Source organism: Artibeus jamaicensis, unplaced genomic scaffold, assembly GCF_021234435.1.
Source record: "Artibeus jamaicensis isolate MK-2021 breed Jamaican fruit bat unplaced genomic scaffold, CSHL_Jam_final contig_525, whole genome shotgun sequence".
Classification (NCBI taxonomy): domain Eukaryota; kingdom Metazoa; phylum Chordata; class Mammalia; order Chiroptera; family Phyllostomidae; genus Artibeus; species Artibeus jamaicensis.
This window is the reverse complement of record NW_026521874.1, coordinates 1,345,001-1,369,217: the sequence shown is the minus strand read 5'-3', so window position 1 is coordinate 1,369,217 and position 24,217 is coordinate 1,345,001. Positions and strand designations below refer to the sequence as shown.

Here is a 24,217-nt window from a genome sequence, read left to right as displayed (position 1 = left end):
GACACAAGCAGCCAGCTGGATGTGGCCCCCAAGGCCCCATCCAGGGAGCTCGCCAGGGGTCTCGGGGTCTCAGGATTGACCACCCGCGGTCATGGAGGAGAGGGCCGAGAGCACAGGGCCGGGCGCTGGGAAGTGCCGCCCTCAGCTCGCCTTCACCACCCGGCGGCTCTGTGGCTCCGAGCAGCCACCCCAACCCCGGTCTGGGCCTGAGCACCACCACCCAAAACAGTTGAGACATTTGGACCCTGAGCAGTTCCCAGAGTCGCAGGGTTTCGGAGGAAAGCTTGCTGGAAACCCATGTGTTTGGCCCACCTTAAACCGAGGGTGTTGGTCAGAATTCTTAATGGCAGGCAACAGAGTCCCCTTTGCAAAGAGCCCCTTGAAACAGAAGAGGTTTCATCAAGAGCTACCAGGCGGTTCTGGGGCGGAGCCGGCGGACTGGATGTACGTATGGCCCAGCCAGGGACCGGGCTGCCTCGGGTGAACCGCAGACCAGCGCCACGGCCAGCTCTGCAGGGGCCGTGGCACCAGGCACCCGTCACTCGGGGCGTGAGCATCGGGGCTGGGACGCGGGAAGTGCCACCGGGGCTTCCCGGGGGGACCCGGGGACCCTGACTCCCTCCCCAGCTCCAGCCCAGACGTGTCATTTTGTGCCCTGAGCCCCTCCAGGGTGAGCCAGGGAGGGGCCGCCCGCGCATCTGCCTCGCTGCCCGAAACTGCAGTGGAAGCGCATCCGGTTAGTTCAGAGGTCAGCCGGGCTCGCGCATCGCGGGCGACCGAGTCAGCTCACAGCCTGAAGAGCGGGCAGGAGTCCGTTCGAGAGACTTGTCAGCACGTACTCGGGGCTCAGCGCTGAAGACTGTGCCCAGACCCTCGATCTGTGGGTGCTGCTCCCCCCGCTGCCGGGGCACTGCTGTCTCGCGGTTGGTGCCGGGTGCAGGTGCTGTCCCTGACAGGGGTGCCCTGCGCCCACATGTTGCAGTCACGGCGGTGAGCAGCAGGGCCTGCGGGTGGAAGGCTCTCCCGCTGAGCAGGGTGAGCACCCAGCTACCTTCTCTTGCAGAGGCAGCGTTTTGTTCCGTGAGGTGGTGCAGATGAACTTCGAGATCGCCAGCTTCAGCAGCCTGTCGGGGACACAGCCTATCACCTGGCAGGTCGAGTACCCACGCAAGGGAACCACGGACGTCGCCGCGTCTGAGATCTTCATCAGCCAGAAGGACCTGGTTGGCATCGTGCCCTTAGCCATGGTAAGTCTCGGGGGGTCGTGGGTGTGCCAGCATTCAGTGACGGTGTCCTCGTGTCCTTCCTGTCGTCCCCTAGGATGTCCGCGGTGACTTTTTTATGGGGTGTTGGCATGAAAACTTTCCCATCTTCCCCCGGGCCCGGGAAGGTGCTGCGTTGCACTGGTCCAGCCTTTCTCAACTTTCGGTTATTTCAGGCTTCATGGCGTTTGCCGTGTCCTGTGATTATTTAGATTATTTCCTTTTCCTTCTCCAAGTCTGTCCCAGTTTTTTTTAATAAGGAAACTAGGTTACCTTGCACATTAGTCAGGAGGGGTCTGCTTTTGCTGCTGTAACAAACAACCCCAAGAGCTCAGGGGCCCAGTGCAACATAGGATCCCCTCGGACTTCGGGGGAGCTGGGGACGGGTGCAGGAGAAGCGCGGGGCGAATGCCCAGACGACTCACAGGCACCGCGGCGTTCCCCCCGGGCAGTCCTCAGAAATCAGCAGCAAGCGGCCAACTCTGGCCCTCGGGGGCCTCCGCTCTGGGGACAGCACGCAGGCAGCCACTCCCTAAGCCAAGACCAGGTCACGAGATGCCACCGTGAAGGCCGGCGACTCGGGCAAGCAGGGAGGAGCGGCACCGTGTCTGCCTGCGCCTCCGTGTTCCTCCTAGAGCTTGTCTTTGAGTAAAAAACTAAGTGTCGTGCGTGTCTGGGGAAGGCAGGGGGAGCCGGAGGCCCTCTGCCCAGGGCTGGCCGACCTCGCTCCCGATCGAATTTCCGAGACTCGGTGGGATTTTCCTGGACTTTTGAAGCTTTGCCACAATTTGGCTTTTTCTCCTTTGCACGTTTAAGATGAAATCATGGTCCCTGAGGCACGGTGGGAACTTGGTGGGGGAGATTCTTATATATAGTGTTAAAATTTCTAGAAGGCATCTGTATCTCTCTGTAAAATCAAACTTAAAGTACAGCGGCCGACCCCGGGCTGTTTGGAGGAGAGGTTGCTACTGGTTCTGCAGCCTGCAAAAGGGTGATGTGAACCCTCGCCTTTCTGGGGTGTCCCGGAGATTTATTACCACGGGCCGAGAGGTCCCTGGAGCCTCCCTCGCCCCATGCAAATTACATAGCCAGAGAGGGCTGTCGGATTCTGGCCTCTCCCGTGGTTTAGCCAGGGCAGGTGTGAGCTGGGATTGGACAGAGCAGGGGGAGACCAGGTCTTCTGCAGTGGCTTGGATCGTGTCCCCCCAAGAAGACATGTGGATGGCCTAACCCCCACTCCTGTGCCACCCCACCCTCCTGTCCCCCACCCCCACCCCCAGGGCTAGGAGTGCGACCTGGTGTGGACGTGGGGCCTTTGTGCCTGCGGTTGAGATGAGGCTCTAACCCCCGTGACTGGTGGCAAGACTGGACGGCGGCAGGGGCTGGAGGAATGGGCCCACAAGCCAAGGACTGCAAAGGGCTGCCAGCCGCCCTCCGAATCTGGGGGCGAGGCGAGGACGGGGGTGCCCCAGACCTTCAGAGAGGGCGCAGCCCAGCTGACGCCTTGATCCAGGACTTCCGACCGGCAGAATCGCTGGGGATGCGTTTTGGTTGTTGTGAGTCACTGAGCCAGTAGCAGGCGGCCCAGGAGCCCTGGACACCGGCACGTGCCCTCCCTCCCCCGGCTGCAGGTCTGCCAGGGGCTCCTGAGCTGGTGGGGACTCTGTTCCCCGGGGTCCTCCTCCCCGCGTGCCAGCCACCGGGCAGCCTTGCGTGGCCCCTGGACTCCCGGCCGGACAAGTTTCTGGCTGCTTCCCGGGGCGCCACCCTCCATCCTCCATCCACCCACGGCCTTCCTCACGCAGCCTGCATCTCAGCCGGGACCTGAGCGCTTCTGAGGGACAAGCCACACGCTCTCTCTGGTCTCTCCTGCCAGGGAACCCCACCACGATTGTCCTTAGCAAAGGACAAAATCACCGGAGCCGCCTATTCTCCTCACGTTGAGGCTGCTTTTCCGCCTGTTTTGCCGCTGCTGACGTCCGAGCAGCAGCAGGATGTGTGCCGAGAGGCCCGTGGCGTCCGGGAGATGCCGGGGTGGCGTGCGGGTCTGTGGGTGATGGAGGACTTACAGTTTCTCTGGGGTGAGAGGCGGGCGTGTCCGAGTGCCGGGGGCCTCTCCTCTGACGGGGGCCGGAGAATACTGGTTTTAAGGAGACAACAGGAAAAAAAACAGGTCACTGGTTTTTCAGCAACGTCCTCCCATGTTCACCAGGCTCCTTCCCCAAACAGAGCGTTTTACAGCCATAACTTTGGAGGCGCATTTTGAGGCGGCTCTGACGGTCTGGAGCAATCGAAAACTGCTCACCCAGTTGACAAATAACCACGTGAGCAGAGGAAGAGTGTCCTCACCGCAGGTGAAGATTAACTTGGGCGTTAAGTTTCGAAATAGCCCTCCCTCCTGCCAACCGGCACAGAATTCTGTCCCTGAAGCAAACCCGTGACTCACCTGTGGCTGTTTGGACTCCACGGTCATGTTTTCAGGGTGGCCCTGTCTGTGCCCGAGAAGAGATGCCGGCCCACCGCCTGCCACCAGGTCAAGGGTCAGGAAAACGGGAGCGTCATCGGGTCCTTAGTGTCATGGTTGACATTCTCCGAAATTGGGTTTCCCACCCATAAAGGAAGGAAGGGGTGGATTCGGCGATGGCCCCGGGTGCCCCCGGTGTCTCCTCTCCGTGATTTTGATTCCTTGGGAAATAAAAGCCATGTCCTCATTTTAAATAGCGTATCGCTTTGTGGGGGGGCGGAGCTGGACGACGTGTAGATAAGAAAAAGTCACCTCTCATTATTAGACGGGGGGCGGGCGCTGCTTCTGAATCTTGGCGACCGTGGAAACGCTGTCAGGAAGAGCACGGAGGTGCGGATGTTCTTTCAAACGGGAGTTTGGGGTTTTTCCTGAGACACAGAGAAGTGGAACTGATCCGCCACGAGGAAGTCCCATCTTTGATCCACAGTCCCCCCTGCGGTGCACCGGGGCCCTCTTCTCCACGTCCCCGCCCGCACCTGTTGTTTGTGGGCTGGTTGATGGCGGCCATTCCGACACGTGCGAGGTGACGTCTCGTTGTGGTTTTCACCTGCACCTCTCTCAGGACTGGTGACTCTGAGCGTCTTTTCACACGTCTGTGGGCCCTTCGTGTGTCCTCATGGGAGAAGTGCCTGTCCGGGTCCTCTGCCAGTTTTTTAATTGGGTCGTTTGGGTTTTTTGGTGTTGGGTTGTATCAGGTCTTTATAAATTTCTTTATAAAGAAATTTCATAGCCCTGGCTGGTGTATCTCAGTGGATTGAGGGCGGGCCTGTGAACCAAAGGATCGCTGTTCGATTCCCAGTCAGGTCACAGGCCTGGGTTGCAGGCCAGTTCCCAGCGGGGGACGCACGAGAGGCAGCCATACGTTGATATTTCTCTCCCTCTCTCCTTCCCTTCCCCATTAAAGATAAATAAATAAATAAATGTTATTTCTTTTTGCTCCGGCCCTTGGGCGGAGCACAGCCCGCCCAGCCACACTGGCTGCCCTGCCTGAACTTACCAGAGCACCGAGTAAACCCACCCTCCCGAGTGACGCCGTCTCTGTGGAATTCATTCCAGGGTCACTTTTCCTCCCTCTCTCAGGTCGTCTCTCAGCACCACGCCGGGGACTCGGACCCTGGTCGTGTGAAGCCGCTGTCGGGAGTGGCTTCAGACTCACGGTGTCCCTCTACTTGCTCCGCAGGTGCCCAGCAAGGCAGGGTTTGCTAGAAAACCGGAGGGACGTGTATGCAATTCCCTCTCGGGCACTCGGCCGGGCAGCCGCGCCTCCTCGGCCGCCCTCGTCCGGTTGGAGGAACGCAGGGCCGTGTGCCCGCCACCCCTCCCACCCTCACCCCGCCCAGCGACTCAGAGCGAGTCCTATCAATCCCGCGCTGTAATCAGACCTAAATCCACTCACAAATGTGTTCCTGGTGTTATCTCGGCTGCGGGCCTGCAGCCCGTGACGAGATTTAAATAACAAATGTTGTGAGATGCCGCGCTGTGTTCTGTAATGGGCAGAAAAACTGCTTTTCCGACGCTACCCCACCCTCCCCCGGCCAGAGCGCCAGTCTCGCGGCTTCCACGAAAATTCTTGAACAGAAAAATGAAAGGGGACTGTTAATGGAATGTCATTGTCGAGAGCCCCGGGTGGGTGCCAATTTGAATGGGAGTTAATCTTGCTGTTTTGCTTTATAAATTAATAGAAGGCTGAGATGAAATGAGGTTTCTCTCCTCGGCCTCCATCTGGGGTTTGCCACGCCATTTCCAAAGGTCAGACCGGCACGTCCATCGATTTTATCAAAAGGTGTTTCTTTTTCCTTCCAAGCAGGCGTGTGGGAGAGTCCCAGCTTTTGCTTTGAGGGGCCACCTGCTAGCGGGGTCCCCCGAACCCCTGAAACAGGTCATTAACCAGCGGAAATCGGAAGTGCCGTCGGCCATGCATGGTCCCGGTTCTGAGTCCAGAGAGGACTTCTGAGTGGCGTGGCTGGCCACCAGGGTCACTCATGTGGTGTGAGCCGCACCAGGCCGCGGTCCCGCCTGGACCCTGTCCCAGTGGGGGTTCCCCTTTGCCCGGGCACTGTGGGGTGTCCTGAGTGGAGCCCCAGGAGCAGGTCCAGCCACCTCTTGGTCCCCCGGGGCACCAGTGCCCTCACTGTGCCCTCACCCCTGTGTCCTTTGTCCCCTGGCCGGGGTGGCCAAGTCCTGTTGCTTCCGCTAATGCACCGATTCTCCTTGCATCCTCTCCCTAACGTTATTCCAGTCACAGCTGACATCCGAGGTCACAGGGGTCCCGGGGCACGGCACAGTGACCAAACGCGTGACCCCTAATTCCCACCTCGGAGGGGCTGCGCGCCCCACAGTTTACGGAACACTTTCCACGTTGGGTCTCACTGCCTGCTTGTCGGTGTTAGTCCGGGAAAATCTTCCTGCAAGGCAAATGCCATCCTCTCCCCCCTGAAAAGGGGGTGTCCGATCCTGGGGACCCGGAATGTAAAACTGGCAAGGCCTTCGGAAACCTGAGCTGCCCGGCTGGGTGCACCCGGGAGGTCGGGCTTTGCTGACTCACGCGGAGAGGCATCTGCACGAAGATGAGAAACGTTTGCTGAGCACGGGCGCTGCGCTCATCCCCGTGCATCACGGGGCCCCCTGGGAGCTGCCTCGCAGAGTCTGAGCCGGCGGTATCCGCACCGTAGGCTGGCGGGCCTCGCGGTCACACAGCGTGGAAATTCTTACACTGGGAAATTCTTACAGTTACAAGGTGCGGGGGTGGGGTGTGTGACAAAGAAGGTGCTGATGAAGATGGTGATGGTGGTGATGGTGATGATGAAGATGGTGATGATGGTAATGGTGAGGATGGTGACTCTGACGGCGTTGATGACAGTGGTGGTGATGGCCGTGGTCATGGCGGTAATATGGTCTCTTAGAACAGCCCCATTGGAGCCGATGAGCATGGAAGCTGGAGAGACCAGCGTCTCCGGTGCAGAAGCAGGTGTCTGTGGAACACCTCTGTGGTCACACTTCAAGTGGGTGAGTGGCATGGCGGGTACATCGCGCCTGAAAAGGCCGTGTCCACCGTGCAGCTGTTGAGCTCCACTCCACGGACAAACACCGGCCCCTCTGAGGTGAACCGTTCCCGGTCGGAACACAGACTGCAGATGCAACCCGCCCAGCCGGGAGCCCTGACACCCCGCTCCTCCAGACCACACTGAGCCCAGGACCCCCACCTTCCCACGTTTCACCTCCAGCCCCGTGCTGTGCTGGGCCCCCTTCACACGGTTGTGTCGGCCCGCAGGCCACTACCCACCCGCTGTCCCCACTACGCCAGCATCCTCACTGAGCCATTTCAGCGTCTCCTTCAGGGACAGTAACATCACAGTGACCAGAGACAACTGTCCCAGCATCCCCGTGGGCTTTGTGCTGAGACGGGTCAACTCCCCAAAAGAGACATTTCCAGGTCCAAACCCCTGGTGACAGTAAACATCACTATACTCAGAAATGGGGTCCTTGCAGATGTGATTAAGGCAAGGGTCAGATGCGGTCACCCTGGATTTGGGGCAAGCCCTGGTCCACAAGAGTGTCCGTGTGAGAGCTGGTGAAGCAGACGCAGGCACCCGGAAAACGCCATGTGAAGGCGGAGGCAGAGACTGAGTGTCGTGGCCACAGGCCAAGGCGTACCAGGGCTGCAGCCACCCCGCGAAGCCGGAAGAGGCAGGACAGCCCCTCCCTGGAGCCTTCAGAGGGAGCACAGCCCTGCCTGTGCCCTGCTGTCGGACTCCCGACCTCCAGAGCTGGGACAGGCACATTGCTGCGGTTCTAAGTCACCCAGTTAGTGATGGTTTCTAACAGCAGCCGCAGGAAACCAAGGCCGGGCCACTGCTATTGTTTCCCCTTTTTTAAGGAGGAGGAAGCTGGGGCACAGAAAGGCTGAGTAGTTTGCCACTGACACACAGCAAACAGGCGGCAGCCCGGGGAGACCCAGGTGGTTGCCGCCAGTCCCCCGCCGGGGACAGCTGGCCAGACATCCGGCAGGGCTTCCTCGAGCATCTGCAAGCAGGGGCAGCGGACGGTCGCATCTGCCGAGAGCGGCCCCTGTCCTGGCCGCTGCCATCATTGCTCGCAGACCCTCAGGGAACTCTTCCGCCTTGGATGCGCCCAAGAAACCGTGGGGGTGACAAGCTCCTCTCTGTGCCTTAACCACTGAAGAGCAAGGCGAGGTCTCCCTCACCCCAGACGCATGTGTTGTGCGCAGCGTGTCAGGGGTCCCACACAGGACAAGGGACTTTACAACCAGACTGCAGCTTCTGCAACTGTAAATTGTGTCTGCAAAGGTGGCCAGGGCAGGGGAACCTGGGACTCAGTTCCTCTCATTGGCACAAGGTTCGCATTCATCGGAGAGGTCAGCCCGGGAGCAGTGGGGGCCCCGTGGCGGCAGCTGTCTGTGGAAGTCCCCGAGGTGCACCTCCCATTCCGGCGGGGCCCCTGGACTCCTCAGCGGACATCGGTCAACCTGAAGGAGGAGTCGGCGGCCCCTTAGCTGAGGACCTGGGCTCTCTCTCGGGGTGGAGAGCAACCACCCCGCTGGCGGCCGCAGGGCTCGGGGCTGACAGCTGCCTGACCTGGCACCGGTGCCCTGACATGTCCCTGTTCAGCTGCGGGCAGGTTTTTTGGAATCCCAGCTTTACAAGGCAGTCTGACATGCTGAAAAGTGAAACGCCCCTAATTATCTGTATGGTGGTAATTAATTGAAGCGGCGGGTGGCATAAATGATTGTGAGGTTTGCCACATCAAGCTGCTTCCAGCGACCCTTGTCATTGGCTTCAGATTTTTCTTTCTTTTTTTTGTTATCGGTGATGAGCCAACATGGTCTTCCCGACACCCTACCATTCGCTTGTTTTCAAATCCCGTTAACGTCGAGACGACATCGGTGTCAGAGCAAGGCTGCGATGGATGCGTGCCAGGACTCACCGCAGTGACTCATTTCAATCTGAGATGCTGGGAGAATCAGAACACCCGATGTCGCTTGTCCCTGGGAAATGCAAACTAAAGCACAGAGTCACGCCTCACTCCCTGGCCCGGCCCCACGGAGAAGACGGGCCGCCTTGGGCGCGGCCGTGGGTGCGGGGGCTGGCCTGAGTTGGCGTGGGGAATGTGAGGTGGAACGTAAGTCACGGGGAAGCAGTTTACGATGCGTTAAAAGTACGCTTCCCACACCACGCAGCCCGTCGACCCCAAGGTCTGTGGGGAGGTGAGAACACCTTCCCACCTGGAGACAGGCGGGCCGATGTAGCTGGGCCAGGTGACTCATAATCGCCCAAAACCGGACTCCTCCCGATAGCCCTGGGCCGGCACAAGAGTCACGGAATATGGAGAGACAGCCAAAAACAGAACGCTGCTTGGCCGTGAGAAAGGAAAACTACAGGAGGCTCCACAGTGTGTTCTGCTCTGGTGAGACGGGATGGGCGTTCCGCAGGGGCAGCCCTAGGAAGCCACGCGTGAGACTTCTTACGGGCGGACCCGGGGCAACGGAGATGCGATCAGAGCAGCCATGCCGGGGTCGGGGGGTGCCCTGAGGTGCAGGACCTTGGGGTGACGGAAGCCAATCAAAGTCATCAGACTGGACAGGGAAAATGGCCAGTGTTTACAGGGTGTTGTCCTGGGAAGCAGCCCCAGAGCGACCCGCAGTATTAGGGAGTCCACTGCGCTGTCCCCGGGTGGGGTGGGGCCCTGGCTGGTGCTGCTCAGAAAAGTCGGGAATCAGTTGGCCCGCTGTCCCGTGCAGGGCATGCGCTGTGTTGCCTGTACCTGCCACTAGGGGGCAGTATCAACCATCACTTCCACAGCAGATGGTCCATTCTCCTTCTGTAATTTTGGCCAATTAGGGTTCATGGGGGTTTGGGGTGGATGTGGGCAGCCTGTGTTGAAGGGGAGTAGGAGTCCCCTGTGCCCACACCTAGGATGGGGTGACCGGGCCTGGGAGGTAGGGGCCTCCCGGCCTCCATCCATCAGCATCTCCCTGAAGGGACACTGCCCGGGTCTGTCTCGGGGCCGCCCTGTCCCCAGCCCGACCCTCTGACCCCCAAGACCCAGCAGCCAGCTTCCTCTTTGGGTCATCCAGAGTTCACGCCTGCGTTCACAACCCCACGCCCACTCGATACGAGCGCTCTGTACGATTTGACGGGCACCAACAAAGTCCACCTCCCCCATTCTGTCCCCCACTGGCCGGAAGCCTTTGGCTCAGGAGCTCGATGTTGGTGACGTGGCCTCGGAGTTTCTCCCTCTCACTGGGGTCCCTCTGAGGGCACAGGACCCCCGGCAGGGCCGCCCGCCCGGTCCAGGCACCGACAAGGATGGGAGTGTGTGTACTGGAGGGTCCTCTCGTGTCCGGGTGGGCTCCACACCTGGCCACTCTGGGTGACCTGCCAACCTTGGGATTCACGCGGCCTGGGTTGTTCCTCAGACTCACTCTGAGTCAGGTTCAGCTCCCAGCAGCCTGCGCCACGGCCCCAGGTGGCCCCACCAGGCAGAGGGAAGGCAGAGGGCTGGCCCATGGGTCCCGACGGGGGTCACCCAGGAGGGACACCCATCACTCACTGTCACGTTTCATCGGCTGCCTGGTCTCAGGGGGCTCAGGGAGCAGAGGAAGGCAGCCCAGGTGGGGGCACCTGAGGTGCTTCCACGCTGCATGTGTGCTGTTGGTGACAGAGGGTCCCACAGGCCACTGCTGTCCCTGCAGAAGGTGGCCGGAGCCGGCTCTACCTTCGGAACTGGCCTTTGAAACCCCCTGGATTCTTAGCGATGGCACTGGTGCAACTTCCACGGGACCGAAAGGCACTTGAGCTTTGGAGGCAGGAAGGACGTACAGGACGGGGCCGAGGTAGGGTGACAGCTGCCCGTGGGGAAAACAGGCCAATAATGAATAAACAACAACACAAGAAAGATCTCTGCACTTCACTCCTCACAGCTCTGACCCTGCCAGACCCCCCCCATGCGTCCCAGTGGTCTCCTGAGCTGGGGAAGGGCTCCAGGAATGAGGAGACCGCCAGAAAAGAGCACCGTTTGACAGTAAAGAAGGTGGCAAAAATGTGGCATTTGTCTGGGAGCCTGACGCCACACATTCCGCCGCATGCCACGTCCCCAAGGGTGGCCCCGGGTAATAACTCATTTGCAGCGCCGGACCTTGCGGAGATGCGGGCCTTCTTCAATTGAATTGCTTTCTCGTTTTAAATGAGCATTTGGAATAGCATCTCCATCTCGTATTAGAGGTAAATTGACGGGTGAGGGCGGCCCGGCTCCGGCACCCCGGTTTGCGCTGTGAGCGAATGGGAAATAAATGAAGTGGGAGTTGAGTTTCCCCGCCGTGACAGAGCCCAGAATTATGGGCCTGTTACCGCAAGCCCGCAGAGCTGTTAGCGCGGGTCCTCGGGGAGGGAGGCGCGTGTGCTCGGCCGCCTTGGAGACCAGCCGCCTCTCCCAGGATTGATCTGCTAACTGGTCTGTTGTCCTGGGGCTGCGTCCCTCCGGCGGGGGCAGCCGGCGGGGGTGTGGAGCAGCGGTGGGGAAGGGGGCGAGGCGTGCGTTGAACTTCGCATGGGCGACGCCGTGGGCAGAGTTCTGCGCAGTCGAAAACCCGCAGGCTGGACTCGGGGTCACTCCGTAACACCAGCTGCCTTTGTGTCTGGCCATCCGGGCACCCGCTGATGAAGACACTGGTGAGACTCTCACAAAAAGTCACCACTGCACCTGAAGCCCATGCCATTGTATTAACCAGTGTCGCCCCAATAAGGTTAATTTTTTAAAGGTTAAAAAATGTCATTGCTGGACCACCCCGGACAGGAGGTTAGGGCACCTTCGTGGCCAACACGTGCGCCCCCCCGCCCCCCACCGCGGAAACAGGGCTGATGGGCGGGTGCTCTGCCTAATGGCACAGCAAAGGTGCCGCCCAATCAGAAGGGACCAGAGGCGGAAGGCTGACCCATCGGAAAGCAGACTGGCTGCAGGGCGAGATCCCCACCTACCAGCTCAGGTGCGCAGGTGCAAAGCGCCACTCAGGTGCCCCGATTTCTGCCCTCACCTCCCCTTCCCTCGGCCCGCGGAGGACAGGTCCCCTGCAGCCCTTCTCGGGGCTTCTGCCCCCCCACACTTTCTGCAGCAGCTCCTGGCTGCCCAGCTGCCCAGTGATGCTGAGGACAATTCGGGTCCCAATCCTGAGCCAGCTGGTGCCCTTGGCCTCCATGGCCCTGGGCTGTGGTCTCAGTGCCCCCGCAGCCGTCTCCCTGCCAGATCCAAGGCCACAGCCTCGTCTGCACAGCTGGTGTGGTCAGGCGACGACCCCTTGGATGTTCTGTGGCCTGCCCGAGGGAAGCAGGCCGAGGCTCCACTCCTTCTACCTAATCCAGGGCCACCTTCCGGCAGCCCTCTCCTTCCCGTCCCGTCCCCCACGTGCTTTCGGACCTGAAACTGGAAAGACCTGAGGCAGCCTGTCTCTTCTCGTCTGTCCCTGCGTTTGTGGGTGTCTCCTGTCAGCAGTCACTGGTCCAGGCCTGGGGACGGAGGCGTCAACAAGACAGGCATGATGTCGTCTCGTGCACCTTCCACCTCAAGGGAGACAGATGTCACCCCACAGCTGAAATGAAACACGAGGGTCTCACGGGGGAGCCGTGCTCTGGAGCACCCGGCCCGGAACAGTGATGGGGAGGGGTAGGCGTGGGGGTGATGCATGACCCAACCCCAGGGAGCTGAGGGTGGAGGCAAAAGCATTCTGGGCAGAAGGAACAGAATGTGCAAAGGCTCTGTCAGGTTCAAGTGCAGCGAAAAGGTCACAGCGGCTGCAGAGCATCTGGAGGGGGAGTCCAGCCCCGTGACGCAGCCGGGAATGGGAACGGGCTCTGACGCCTGCCACCACACGGAGGAACCTCGAAACATGACACTGCATGAGAGATGCCAGACACAGGGTGGCACGTGGTGTGTGGTTCCATTTCTGGGAAACGTGCAGAGCAGGCAAGTCCGCCGGGACAGGATGCCGATGAGGGGTTGCCGGGAGACGCGGGACGGGGACGGGAGGCCGTGACTGCAGAGGGACCCGGGGCCGCCTTCGGGTTGAAGACAGTGAGGGTGGCGTCGTGCCAAACGGGGGGCTTTCTGAAGGGGCAGCTTTCTTTCTGTGCGCGTGTGGGTTTGCTTTCCTAAGCTTAATTCTCAGTGGGTTTAGGGGTGCGGCTGGCAGACGGCAAGGGGATCAGCTCGGGGCTCCGTCGTCCTTGACGCTCCGCACCCACCTCCACACTTCTCGGCAGCCGTGGCGTAAGTTCTCCTCCCCTCCCGGTGACCCTTCGGCCCGCCTGGTCGGGCTGTGGGGGGAGCGGAGACGCGGTACACGCAGAGAGGCCTGGAGCAAGATTCAGTCCCTGGAAAATTCAAGGTCGTGGGGGGCTGGGCGGTGGCTGGGGGCGGGGTTGGGACTGTCCCAGTTAGGACGGTGCTGACTGCCCGAGTTCAGCGTTGGCTCACAGGGGTTGTTTTATGTAAAGGAGGGAGCCTGCCTCGGAGAGCTTGGCCTGCAGGAGACTTCAGGGGTCAGACCTGCGTCCTCTGGCCTCAGTTCCTCCCCTGAACTAACTTCAACCCTCTCTGCTCCGCCGTGGTGAAGGTCAAACGGGGCAGTAATTCTCGCGAACGTCTTCCGCAAAGGATGGAGGGCCGGTTCTGGATTTCATTCTGCCCCGAAAAAGGCAAGTTGAGATGAACTCTCAACACCTCTGCCTGCAGCCTTCTTTGGGAACCAGGTCTTTGCCAGTCACATCAGCGTGAGCCGAGATCTCGGGGTGGCCCTAACCCAATGCAGTGGGGGTCCTTATGCCAGGGGACATGTGGACACAGACACACACAAAGGAGAAAAGGCACACCAGGGGCCATGTGTCTACAAGCCAGGGGACACCCAGGGCAGCCAGCCACCACGGAAACCAGAAGACTCCAGGAAAGATTTTCCTCTGCGGGTTTCGGAGGGAGCGCGGCCCCGCCTGCCCACACCTTGGTCTCAGGCTCCCGGCCTCCGGGACTGAGAGAGAACAAATCTGTGTTGTTTCAAAGCCTCCCGGTTTGTGATGGTTTATAGCCACAGCCCTAGAAAACTAATAGGCGAAAGCATCGGTGGCTGTAATGATGATGGCCGGCCTGAGTGGGAGTGCTCGCCGCCTGGCGCCTCACGGGTGGTAAATCCGAGCCACAGCGATTCGTCAGAGGTGGCCCCTGGGACGTCTGAGCGCCCAGCGCACTCTGCTGGGGGCACCAAGTGCTTTCCACTTCTAGAGCTGCAGGCGGACGCGTCCAGTGCTCTCTGCACTGCGATTTCCGGGAGGAATTTCAAATAGATGGCAGAGGAGAGCATGGCCCTGAGAAGGGCCATGAGACGGGTGCCCCTGCCAGGCCACTGGTGGAGGTCTGTCCTCGGGCTCCCTGTCACGTGAGGAAGGGAAAGCCGTCCTCAGGGACGGTCCCCTCCCCTGGTCGCCCTGCCTCTCCGCCCCCTGGTCCTTGCTGTTCCCGCAGAACCTGAAGCTACTGCAACCAGGAGATGACGGGCGGCCAGTTTGCACACCCCCGTCGGCTGCGCACTTCCCCCTCAGCGTCTCCCCGAGCATTTTTAAACCAATCCCACCCAAACAAAACATGCAGAATTCTTGGGGACCATTTCATTAGGAGAAGAGGAGGTGGGGTGGTCAGATAAGTGGGCCCAGTGTGCCCGCTGCCGGCGGTTGACGAAGTTTCCCTCTCCTCCTGCCGACGAAACAGATTGTTAGCCCGAGCCGTGCGGCGGGGCCGGGCGTCTGCACACAGCCTGGCGGGAGAGGAAGCCACATCAGCAGGTGGGATTCCAAGGGGCCGCCCCGCAGCGCCTGTGCACAGAATGCACTCTTAATCACAGGACTCTGGAAAGGGCTGGTTGAGACCTAACGAAGTCAGCTTGTTAATCAGATGGCGCTGCTCTGGGCTCATCTGCCCCGAATGCGGAGCCCTCCTCGCCAGCCCCCGGCTCATCAGCACGCCAGCAGGCTCCTCCTAACGAGGATGCGTGGAACCGGGAAGGCGGAGCATCCTCTGAGGGCCCTTCTGCTGCTGCTGTAAATCCGGCCAAATTGTTGTTCTCTGCTTGGCTCCGCTGACAGCCCTGCTCAACAGACGCCCCCGCCGTGACCCCCAGCCAAGAACTGGGATGACCGCCACTCCCTGCCGTTCCCAAACGCACGTGGCCACCCAGCACCCAGACCTGGAAATGCTGCACGCCATTCCACCACGTTTCAGTCTTCACCCGCCGTCTCTGGCACGCCGAGAAAGAACCTCAGGAGGTACAGAAAACCAGTGGCCAAAACACAAAGGAAGCTTATCTCACAAATGTTAATGAATCCATGGGCATCCCTTAGTCATCAAAGACATAGGCATCTCCTCTCTTTCTACCCCATCCTCAGGAAGTGGTTTTCATGGGCAAGTTTGCTTCATGGTCCAAAAGGGCTGCTGAGTTCCAGCGATTGTATCTGTATTCCAGGGAGCCAGAGCAGGGAAACAACATCTCCACTGACTGAATCCAGCTCCCATTAAGCGGATTTCCTAAAGGGCTGCATAATATTTCTGCTTATATTTGGACTGACAATGGTTCTCAACCGTTCAGCATCAGAATCGAGGAGAGATTGTTAAAACAGCGGTGAATGGGCCCCACCTCCATCCTTGCTGACTCCGTGGGTCCTGGCTGGGGCCCAAGAATGTGCATTTGTAACAAGCTCCCTGGAGATGCTTTTGGGTGTGGCACCACACTTTGAGAGCCATTTTCCCGGATCTTCGTCACACGTAGCTGCAAAGGAGCCTGGGAAGGTTAGTCTTTGAGCTGGGTACTCCTCCACCCCCCCCCCCCAAAAAAAGTCACAGCTCGGTTACTAGGGAAAAGGAAGAGAATCCGTACTGAGTTGGCAGCCACAATAGCTGAAGTCTCTATTACCTTCAAACCCAACAGCTTTATTTTCGGTGCCCCTGCCTTTACTGGGCCACCTCTGGGACTCGGATGGAGATCCTCATCATTGCTACGTAGACATGAAACAGCCACCTGCCCTGGCCTCTGCAGAGGTGCCACCCTGGACACTTGTCTCCCTGTCTGAGAATCCAGAGTCAGCTTCCACCAAGGAGAGAGGGGGACTTTCTGCTCAGGGGAATGGATGCAAGGGACCCCCATTTTCTCTGCTGATGTTGGTCAGGATGCTTCGGCAATGTGCTGAACCTTCTCCCTCTGGAAATGGGGGTGCGCTGCCTCCTTCCTGCTCCCCCCTCCAGACTCAGAGCTGCCTTCCAGGCTCGGGAGGGAGGGAAGGACCCCCAGGGGGGCCAGAGTGCACTCGCATTGCAGAGCGTCCTCAGGCAGAGCAGGCCTCCCCGTGGGGTGCAGAGGCAGGACCTGGGGGAGCCCTCCCCCTCCGTATCCGGAAGGGGTCCTCATCTCTCCCTCCTGGAAGGCCGATCGGAGATCCCCACCCCCAAGGGGCCAGCAGCAGCCCACGCTCCTCCCGGCTCCACAGCCTGGGGCCCAGCTTCCGGGCTCGGAAACCACAGGGAGCCCCGTTCCTGCCGCCCCCCGAGCCCTGCCGCTGGCCCCTCCTGATCGACTGGGAGGTTTAATTAAATGCATCGACTTCCGAGTGATGCTAGATTAGTTTCCAAATTAGTGACCGTCAAGCGCTCACTTTCTGATGGTGGTGACGGAGGACACTGAAACTGAACTTCAGGGTTGACTCTCGGGGTCTGTTTTCCGGACCGAGGACGACGGGGCCGGTGGTCGTGGAGCAGCCACGTCCGTGCCGGGCACTGAGCGAGGGGCTTCCTCGAGGGCTCTCTCCTCTCTTCCCAGAGGGCCCCTCAGCAGGTGGGTGCACCCACTGCTCCCACGGCAACGCCCGGCCCAGAGTGGGCAGGACTGGAGGCCACGGAGCAGGACGCAGGTGGTGGAAGGGCTGCCCGGGCCTCCGGGATCTGGGCCCCGGAGGCCAGCGGCCGGGCCCTCCTTTCTTGGTTTCCCAGCCAGACGGGACCCTCACCCTTCCCTGTGCTGGCCACACCCACCGGGGCCCATCCAGCTGCCCCAGGCGTCCTTCTTCCACCCCGTGGCGTGTTGTCCTGACCTCCTCTGCTCCGGCCGGTCAGGAGGAGATGGTGGTGGATTTTTTTACTCGTGTTCTTTTCCTGCGGGAGCGGACGTTCTGGAGTGTCCTCTACCATGCCGAAGTCTGCGAAGGCCAATCGCAGAGGCTTCTCACTCTTCAAGTATCCCGTCCCCCTCCTGGGGGTGACGGGCGCCCGGGACCCAAGGCTGTGGCCACGTGAAAGCAGTCACAGCTGTCAATTTCGAGCCACCGCAAGCGGAGCCCCAGTTCCCACACCCCTGCCTTTTTAACCGGAGTCCCTGTGTTTCAGGGCGTCACTTCTCAGGGGGACAAAGCCTCGGGGTCCCCCACGTACAACGCAAATTATTGTGATGCCAACCGAGTTGCAAAGGGCCTCTGGGCCCCGGGCACCCGCAGGAAGCCCTGCCAGGAGCAGTGAGTCAGAGGGGGTGACAGCTGAACGGGCAGGCTGCGGGGACAGCCACGGGCGTTCACACCTGCGGGGACACTGATGTCCCAGGGAGAGTGGCCTGGACGCCACAGGACTCGGGGAGGCCCCGGGGGACAAAGCGAGAGCCCGCAATTTCAGGCAAATGCTCGGCTTGCACGGGCAACAGCAAGGGTGTTCTCTCAAGGGCTCGCGGTGAACGCGCCAGGCGTAGGTTTCAGTCCTGTATTGCTTCCATCTCTGTCAGTATTTTTTTTTTTGAGCCTTAACACCTGTAAAGATCAGTCTTGGCTCACCGATGTGTATACAACAGGCCCCTGCGGCAGGGTCACAGACGGAAGCGGGGGTGCCCCCAGCAGCCTCACGGCCCGAGAACCCAGGAGGCACACGGAAGAGCTGGCGGCAAAGAGTTTGCAGAAGAGGCGGCGACACTGTGGCCGTCCCCGGGAAGGAGCCGGAAGTGGCTGTGGCGGCACTACCCTTGCTCTCCAGGCCAGTGGGCGAGATGGGTGTTCGGCCGGTGTGGAACACGCCTGCACACGCCTCTCTTCCCTGCACGAGTCTCTGTCTGGGGCTCGCACCTGCCGTGGGTGCGGTGCCGTCCCGCCGGCCGGTCTCACACGGTTTCAGCCCCTTCGCGGGCGGCCCTCCGCCTTCCCACGCGCCAGAAGTAGTGCTGTGCTCTGTATTTACTTAAAAATTAAAAATAGGATTTGTAAAACTATAGAAAGTGGCAAAACCAATTTACATTTATGAGGGAGAATCGAAGAGCAGCGGAGTCTCCTCCGAAGCCCCGGGCTCCGCGCGGGTCGGAAATGACAGTGATTTAGGGCCTCACGTCACGGACTCCGGCAGAACAGGCGCCCTCCGCGCCGGGCGGGGCGGCGGCGAGAGCAGAGGGTGCCCATGGAACCACGCTGGTGGCCTCGAGTGACAGCGGTGCCCGGTCACGGTCCTGCGGCTGGGACCGGTGTGGATGGTGTGCTCCGGCGCCCCCTGGAGCCCAGACCAAGGGCTGCCTCCCACACAGCCAGCCCCATGGCCCCCCACCGCCTGGCCGGCACGCCTGTCGCTCCAGGTCCAGCTGGGTCAAACACGCGTCAAAGGTCCTCCTTCCGAAGTCACGCCCAAGGGCGTGTGAAGATGCTGTAGCAAAACGCTGCAACCGCAGACCCGGCAGCAGAACTTCCGTTTGTCACCTGCTGGAGGCAGGGAAGCCCAAGGTCAAGGTGCCGGCAGGGGCCGGACGTTCGGGTTCTACCACCCAAGGCAGTCGGTCCTGCCTTGCTTAGGCCACCGGGAGCTGGGTGTTTGCCACCAGCTAGTGACAGGGTCCCGGTGAAAACTGATGTCGGAATCACCTGCTTGCTCCTGCCCCTCTGCTGAGCGGGGACCTGTCACCACCGTCATCGCTACTTTGTAACCCAGCGAGAAGAGCACACCTGGGACACAGTAGGAATCCACTAAATGGCGGGTGACGCTCCGTGGTCGTCAAGGATTGGACAGCTGGCCAGAGGGCGTGGCCTGATCCCCGACTGGTCACGTGAAGAGATGAAGATTCTAAAAAACAGGGTGGGACCGAGGTCACATGGGGGGAGCCGTGTGGCACGGCCCCGAGTGGAAGCCAGGGTCCCAGAGCCCTGGTGCTCACGGGGACGCACACTCAGCAAAACCGGATCGGGACACGGGGACCGTCACCTAGGTCCTCAGCCAGTGGCCCTGGAGGCTGCGCTCCCTGCACCCAGTTCCCTGGGTTGATGGCATTCAGTTAGAAGTAACTAGCCCCACCATTTCTGATCTTAACAGTCGTTCAGTTTAGGGCCAGGATGTGTTAGATAGGGTGTGTGTGTGTGTGTGAGAGAGAGAGAGAGAGAGAGGGAGGGAGGGAGGCTGCAACCGAGGCCCAGAAGCTCATCATTAACCCAGGAGGGAGTGTGCGGCTGTAATGAAGCCATTAGCCAAAGGCCGTTCCGCGAGAGAAAGTGGGAGGCTGAGCTCCGAGCGCGTTGCCTGTAATGAACCTGAGACTGGACCTGGACTTGGGGGACTCCCGAGGTATTCTTAGCATCTGTAACCGCCGGTGCGGGAGCTGCCCCGACTACGGCCCCCACTGCAGGTGCCCCGAGTGCCGGAGAGAGCGCCTGGCAGAGGAGACTCGCTCACTGCTCAGGGCCTGGGACTCCCTGGTGACGAGAGACGGACAGACGGACAGCCATTCCCGTTGAGCGCTGGTGTAATGCAAAAGGTTGTTTCTGAGTCGATAGCTTCCCCGGGAAAAGAACTGAGAAGCCCTCTCTTCTGAGTCAAGGGGTGTTTCCGGGTCGGGCTTTGGGAGACATCAGCTCCAAGGTCAGGGGGGCCCGTAAGTGTCTCAAAGCTATGGACCCCGTGTCACCCTCCTGGGGACCCGAGGAAGGATTCCCAAGGTTCGAGCAGGCAGCATCCGCAGTCTCGAGAGAGAAGCCGTTCCCTCCGTCATTGCGCAAATCACAACGGGCAGGAGAGATGTGACCCAGTCACGTGGCCTGAACTCGAGGGGAGCAGGACCAGCCGAAGTCCCTGCAGCTGTGCTGGACGAGCTCCCACGGGGGACAGAGGAAGGCAGGGCAGCTTTCCTGAAAGTCTGCGTGATACAAGAAGCCCCGGCAGGCTGGCGTTCACCGCGAAGGTGGGGTGGATGTGCACGGTGGAAGTCGCCTGACTGCGGCGCTGCAGTGGTTGGCCCTCTCGCTGCGCCGTCTGTCTGATGGGAGTCTGTCCGTCTGTCTCCCGCCATTTTCCTGGGGGGGGGCGGCCTTGGCAGGCCCGTCGGGCCGGGGGCCCATGCTCCCCGGACAAGGGAGGGGCCTGGGCCCCAGTGAGTCGGCCAGACCCCCTCCGGAGAGTTTCAGTGGTGAGCCCAGTGACTCAGGGGCCGGGCGGCGGAAGGGCTCCCTGCGCTTTACCCTGGCGAGCGGCCACTCTTTCCTGGGTCCTGAGTCCCGGACGCTGTGCTGCGGGCTCCTCCAGTGTCTGCCCTGGTCCCGGGAGCAGGAGCCGCCCACGGGTGAACACGGGGCTGCTGCCATCCTCAGGGGCAGACGTCAGGGGTGTCTCATGGGGCCAAAGTCAAGGTGTCCAAGGGCTGTGCTCCTTCAAGGGATCTGGGGAAATCTGTCCCTGTTCCAGCCTCCAGCTGCCACTCACGCCACCTGGCTCCTGGTTTTGGGACCCCCTGACCCCCACCCCATCACGGCAGCATCTTCTCTTCCGCTGACCCTCCCGGCCGCCTGCCCCAAGAGCTCGGTGGTTCTGCCAGGCCCACGCCCAATACGCCAGGGCAGTTCCCCATCTCCAGGCCCTGAATCACTCTGCCGAGTCCTCTCACCACGCCGGGGACACAGTCCCAGGTTCCGGAGCTGCGAACACAGGCATCCTGGGGGCAGCACCCCTCCACCGGCCACAGGGCCTTCCTGCTCACACTTCCTGCTCACACTTCCTGCTCACACTTCCTGCTCACACTTCCTGCTCACACTGCGCTTCTGCCGCTCACACCCAAACCCCGCTGCTGTGGGGTTCTGCAAAGACAATCAAATTTTTATTGTTATTGTGGGGAATTAGGAAGGCGACCATAAATAAACCACAGGTAGCCTGTTCAGCGTGCTCGGGAGACCGCCCCGAAGTTCGGCCCTTTGGCCCGGGTCCCTCGGGCGCGTGTCTGGCCTGCACACCTGTGATGTCCCGAGAGGCCTGCCCCTTGACCCTGCCCTGTCTGCTGCTCCGCAGGACACGGAGCTTCTGAACACGGCCATACTCACCGGGAAGACAGTCACCCTGCCCGTCAGGGTGGTGTCCGTGGAGGAGAACAGTGCGGTGACCGACATCTCGGAGTCCGTGGAATGCAAGTCTGCAGACGAGGACGTCATCAAAGTAAGTGACTCTTTCCCCGTGTGCACCGGACGTCCCCTGGGCGTGCCGCTCACTGAGGAAGGTAAGCCTGGTGCGTGCGTGTGTGTGTGTGTGTGTGTGCGCGACGGTGAACCGGTCTCCTTGTGTGCACGCCACGCGCTCGAAGTCCCTCTTCCGTCTCTTGGTGTCGGCACCCGGCTGGCCTTTCGCATCGGACACGTGGGACATGGCGTGACCCCAGGTGCCTCCAGCGGCCACACCGGTGATTTACGGGAGCTCGGCCACGAGTCAGTCGTGCCCTGTTCTGGAAACGCACCCCCTGCCCAGCTGCAGCCGCTCGTGGCCGAGAGGGAACGCGAGTAGGTGCCACCGCCCCTTCCAGACAAACGGACACTTCGGGTGCAAGGCACCTCGTTTCTCAGTCTTGACGGCCAACTGTATGTTTTTATTTTTTCCATGGGCAACAATTTAAAAATATGTCTGCAGTGAGGGTTCGGTCTGTGGGGCTGCTGCCGAAGCCACCGTGTCCGCCTGGCCCCTGGGCTCTGGGTCGGCCATCCCTGCGAGGGGCCACAGCACGGGGAGGGGGGCGCAGACAGGGTCACAGTGGGGTGCTCAGCCACACCCCCTCCCTGCGAGCTTCATTCAAAGCCACGTCAGGTGGAAAAGTCGCTGCGATGCCCTGTACTCAGGGAAGAAGTGCGGACACTGCACCAGGGACCTGGGCTGCGACGCCCCTCTGGAGGCCCCAGGGGGGAGGGGAAGGTGTGGGAGGGGCCACCGGCTCCCTCCAGACGAGAGGACGGAGGGCGGGTCCCAGCCCACAGCAGGCCCAGGACCAGCTGCTCTGGAGGGACCGAAGCGCGTCCACAGTTGAAGAGACGGGACAGAATCCACAGTGACCCACCCACACCAGGCCGAGGGCACCCCGGCCGAGAGCCCAGCGCTGGGGAGGACGGCCCAGGTTCACGTCCTGCCCCGCTGCCTGCCGGCCGTGTGATCTCAGACACTCTGTGACTTCAGTTCCTCACTCAGAACCTGGATGCGACCCAGACAAAAACCTCTCGTCCACGGTGGGCGTTCAGGGAGACTGTCCCCGTGACCCTGCCCACGGCCCTGGCTGACCTCGAGCCCTCGGCGCAGGGCTGTGTTGTGCCCGAGGGACATGTGCCTGCACACACACACACACACACACACACTCCCGTGTGTGTGCAGGCACAGGTACACACGTGTGTGTTGGGGGCATGGAGAGACCGGCACCTGAGCACCTTTGTCTTCACTGAGGCCGCCGGCTGCGGTTGCCTTGGCAACGCTCTGCCCTGGGGATGTTGAGACCGTTCCTGCCCACTTAGCTCTCCATCGAGGGACTGTGTGTTGTTTGTGCGAAGGAGCCACCGCCCAGCAGGCTCTCCAGCGGCCCGGCAGCCCGCCCCCACCCCACCCCCAGATGGAAAATCAGGTCGGCTCCCCACAGGGCGAGTTCTCGCTTTGCACGCCTTTTGCTGAGAACAACCTCCAAACATGGAAACTAAGAGAAGGGTGACATAAGCCATCAGTAAAGGCTGGCGATCGGTGACGGTGGACAGCCAGGAGACAGCAGGCCTGAGGCAGCCTTCTGGTGGGTAGGGGTGCCTTGGGGGCCGCTCTCAGCCCCTGTCCCTCCCAGCAGACCCCTCTAGTCCCCTGAGCCCCCCAGTCCAGTCTCTGACACCAGCAGGACGCCGGGGCAGAACACCCAGCTGCTTCCAGGGCTCAGGCTGGTGACCAGATGGACTGCAGTGGCTTTGCAGCTCTGGGAACAAATCTGGCCTTTTCGAAACTCCAGGCTGGGCCAGTGGGACCCAGGGCCCTGTTTACAAGCTCTGCCTCATTCATTTCTTTTCGACCTGCATTTCTGGAACACCTACTGTGTGCCAGGTTTCGGTCACTGGGCTCCAGCCCCGAGGAGAACGGCGCAACTCCTTGTGGAGAGGACAGACAGCCAAAACCAGCAGGTCACCCAGACAGGGTCGAATGTCCAGGAGTCCACAGGGAGGAGTCCAGCCAGGCGAGGGGCTGGGTGGGGAGTCGCAATGTCAGAAACGTCGGAGAAAGGCTCTCTGAGGTGTTTGCACCCTCGAGAACTCCAGGGAGGCCCACGAGCGAGAAGTGGGGGACCCTCCCCCACCCCCCCGTCGCAGACGCAGAGCGAGGCCGCCTCCCTGAGCGGAGAGGGTCGGTTCGCGGGGCGGACCCAGGCTTGGCCCAGGAGCCGTGGAGTTCTGGCCTTTCTGTCCCCGATGTTAGCTTCTCTCTCCAGCGCCCGTCCCCTTCGGGGCGAGAAGAAAACAGAACTCCAGCAGGAGGCTGACTTCTGAGCACAGGAAGGTGTGACCTTGGTAGATCTCCCGGGGGGAGACGTCGGAGGCGGGTGTGGGGGGCCGTCAGCGCACAGAGGACACGCAGAGCCTCAGAACCACTGAGCACAGTAGTGGCAGGACGGGTGACACGCGGCCCGAACGCCTGTGTGTCTCCCCCACTTCCCGTGTTGAGGTCCTTCCCCTGTGCTGATGGTAGAGAAGCAATGAGTCTGTGAGGGCGGGGCCCTCGTGGGTGGGATCAGTGCCCTGATAAGAGGGACCCCCGAGCTCCCTCGCCCCTTCTGTGGGGGGGACTCGGCGAGAAGGTGTCCCCCAGGGCCCAGAGCAGGCTGTTGTCGCCAGGCACAGGATCTGCTGGCACCTTGATCTGGGGCCCCCCAGCCGCTGGAACTTTGAGAAATAACTGTGAGCCGTGTGGGCCCCCCGAGTCCGTGGCGTTCGGACAGAGCAGCCCAGGCTGACTGAGAGGGAGGCCGCAGTTGCCGTGGAGACACCACGCACAGCAGGGAGCACGTCTGCGGGTGTGGCCCCCAGAGCCCCACGGCGGCGCCGCCTGGGGCCTCGTTGGAAATGCAGCCAAGGACCCGCTCGGGCCTGCTCATCTGAGACCCGGGGGC

At 61.1% G+C, this 24,217-nt stretch overlaps 1 protein-coding gene across 1 annotated transcript in view; it reads left to right on the top strand.

The window, feature by feature from the left end:
* The window catches only part of TMEM132C (transmembrane protein 132C), a 142,627-nt gene that overhangs the window by 108,207 nt on the left and 10,203 nt on the right, over positions 1 to 24,217 (top strand). The window contains exons 4-5 of the mRNA XM_053669604.1: positions 1,064 to 1,247; positions 21,118 to 21,261. Of these exons, the coding sequence (XP_053525579.1) occupies positions 1,064 to 1,247; positions 21,118 to 21,261 (328 nt within the window). The remainder of the gene's footprint in view (positions 1 to 1,063; positions 1,248 to 21,117; positions 21,262 to 24,217) is intronic.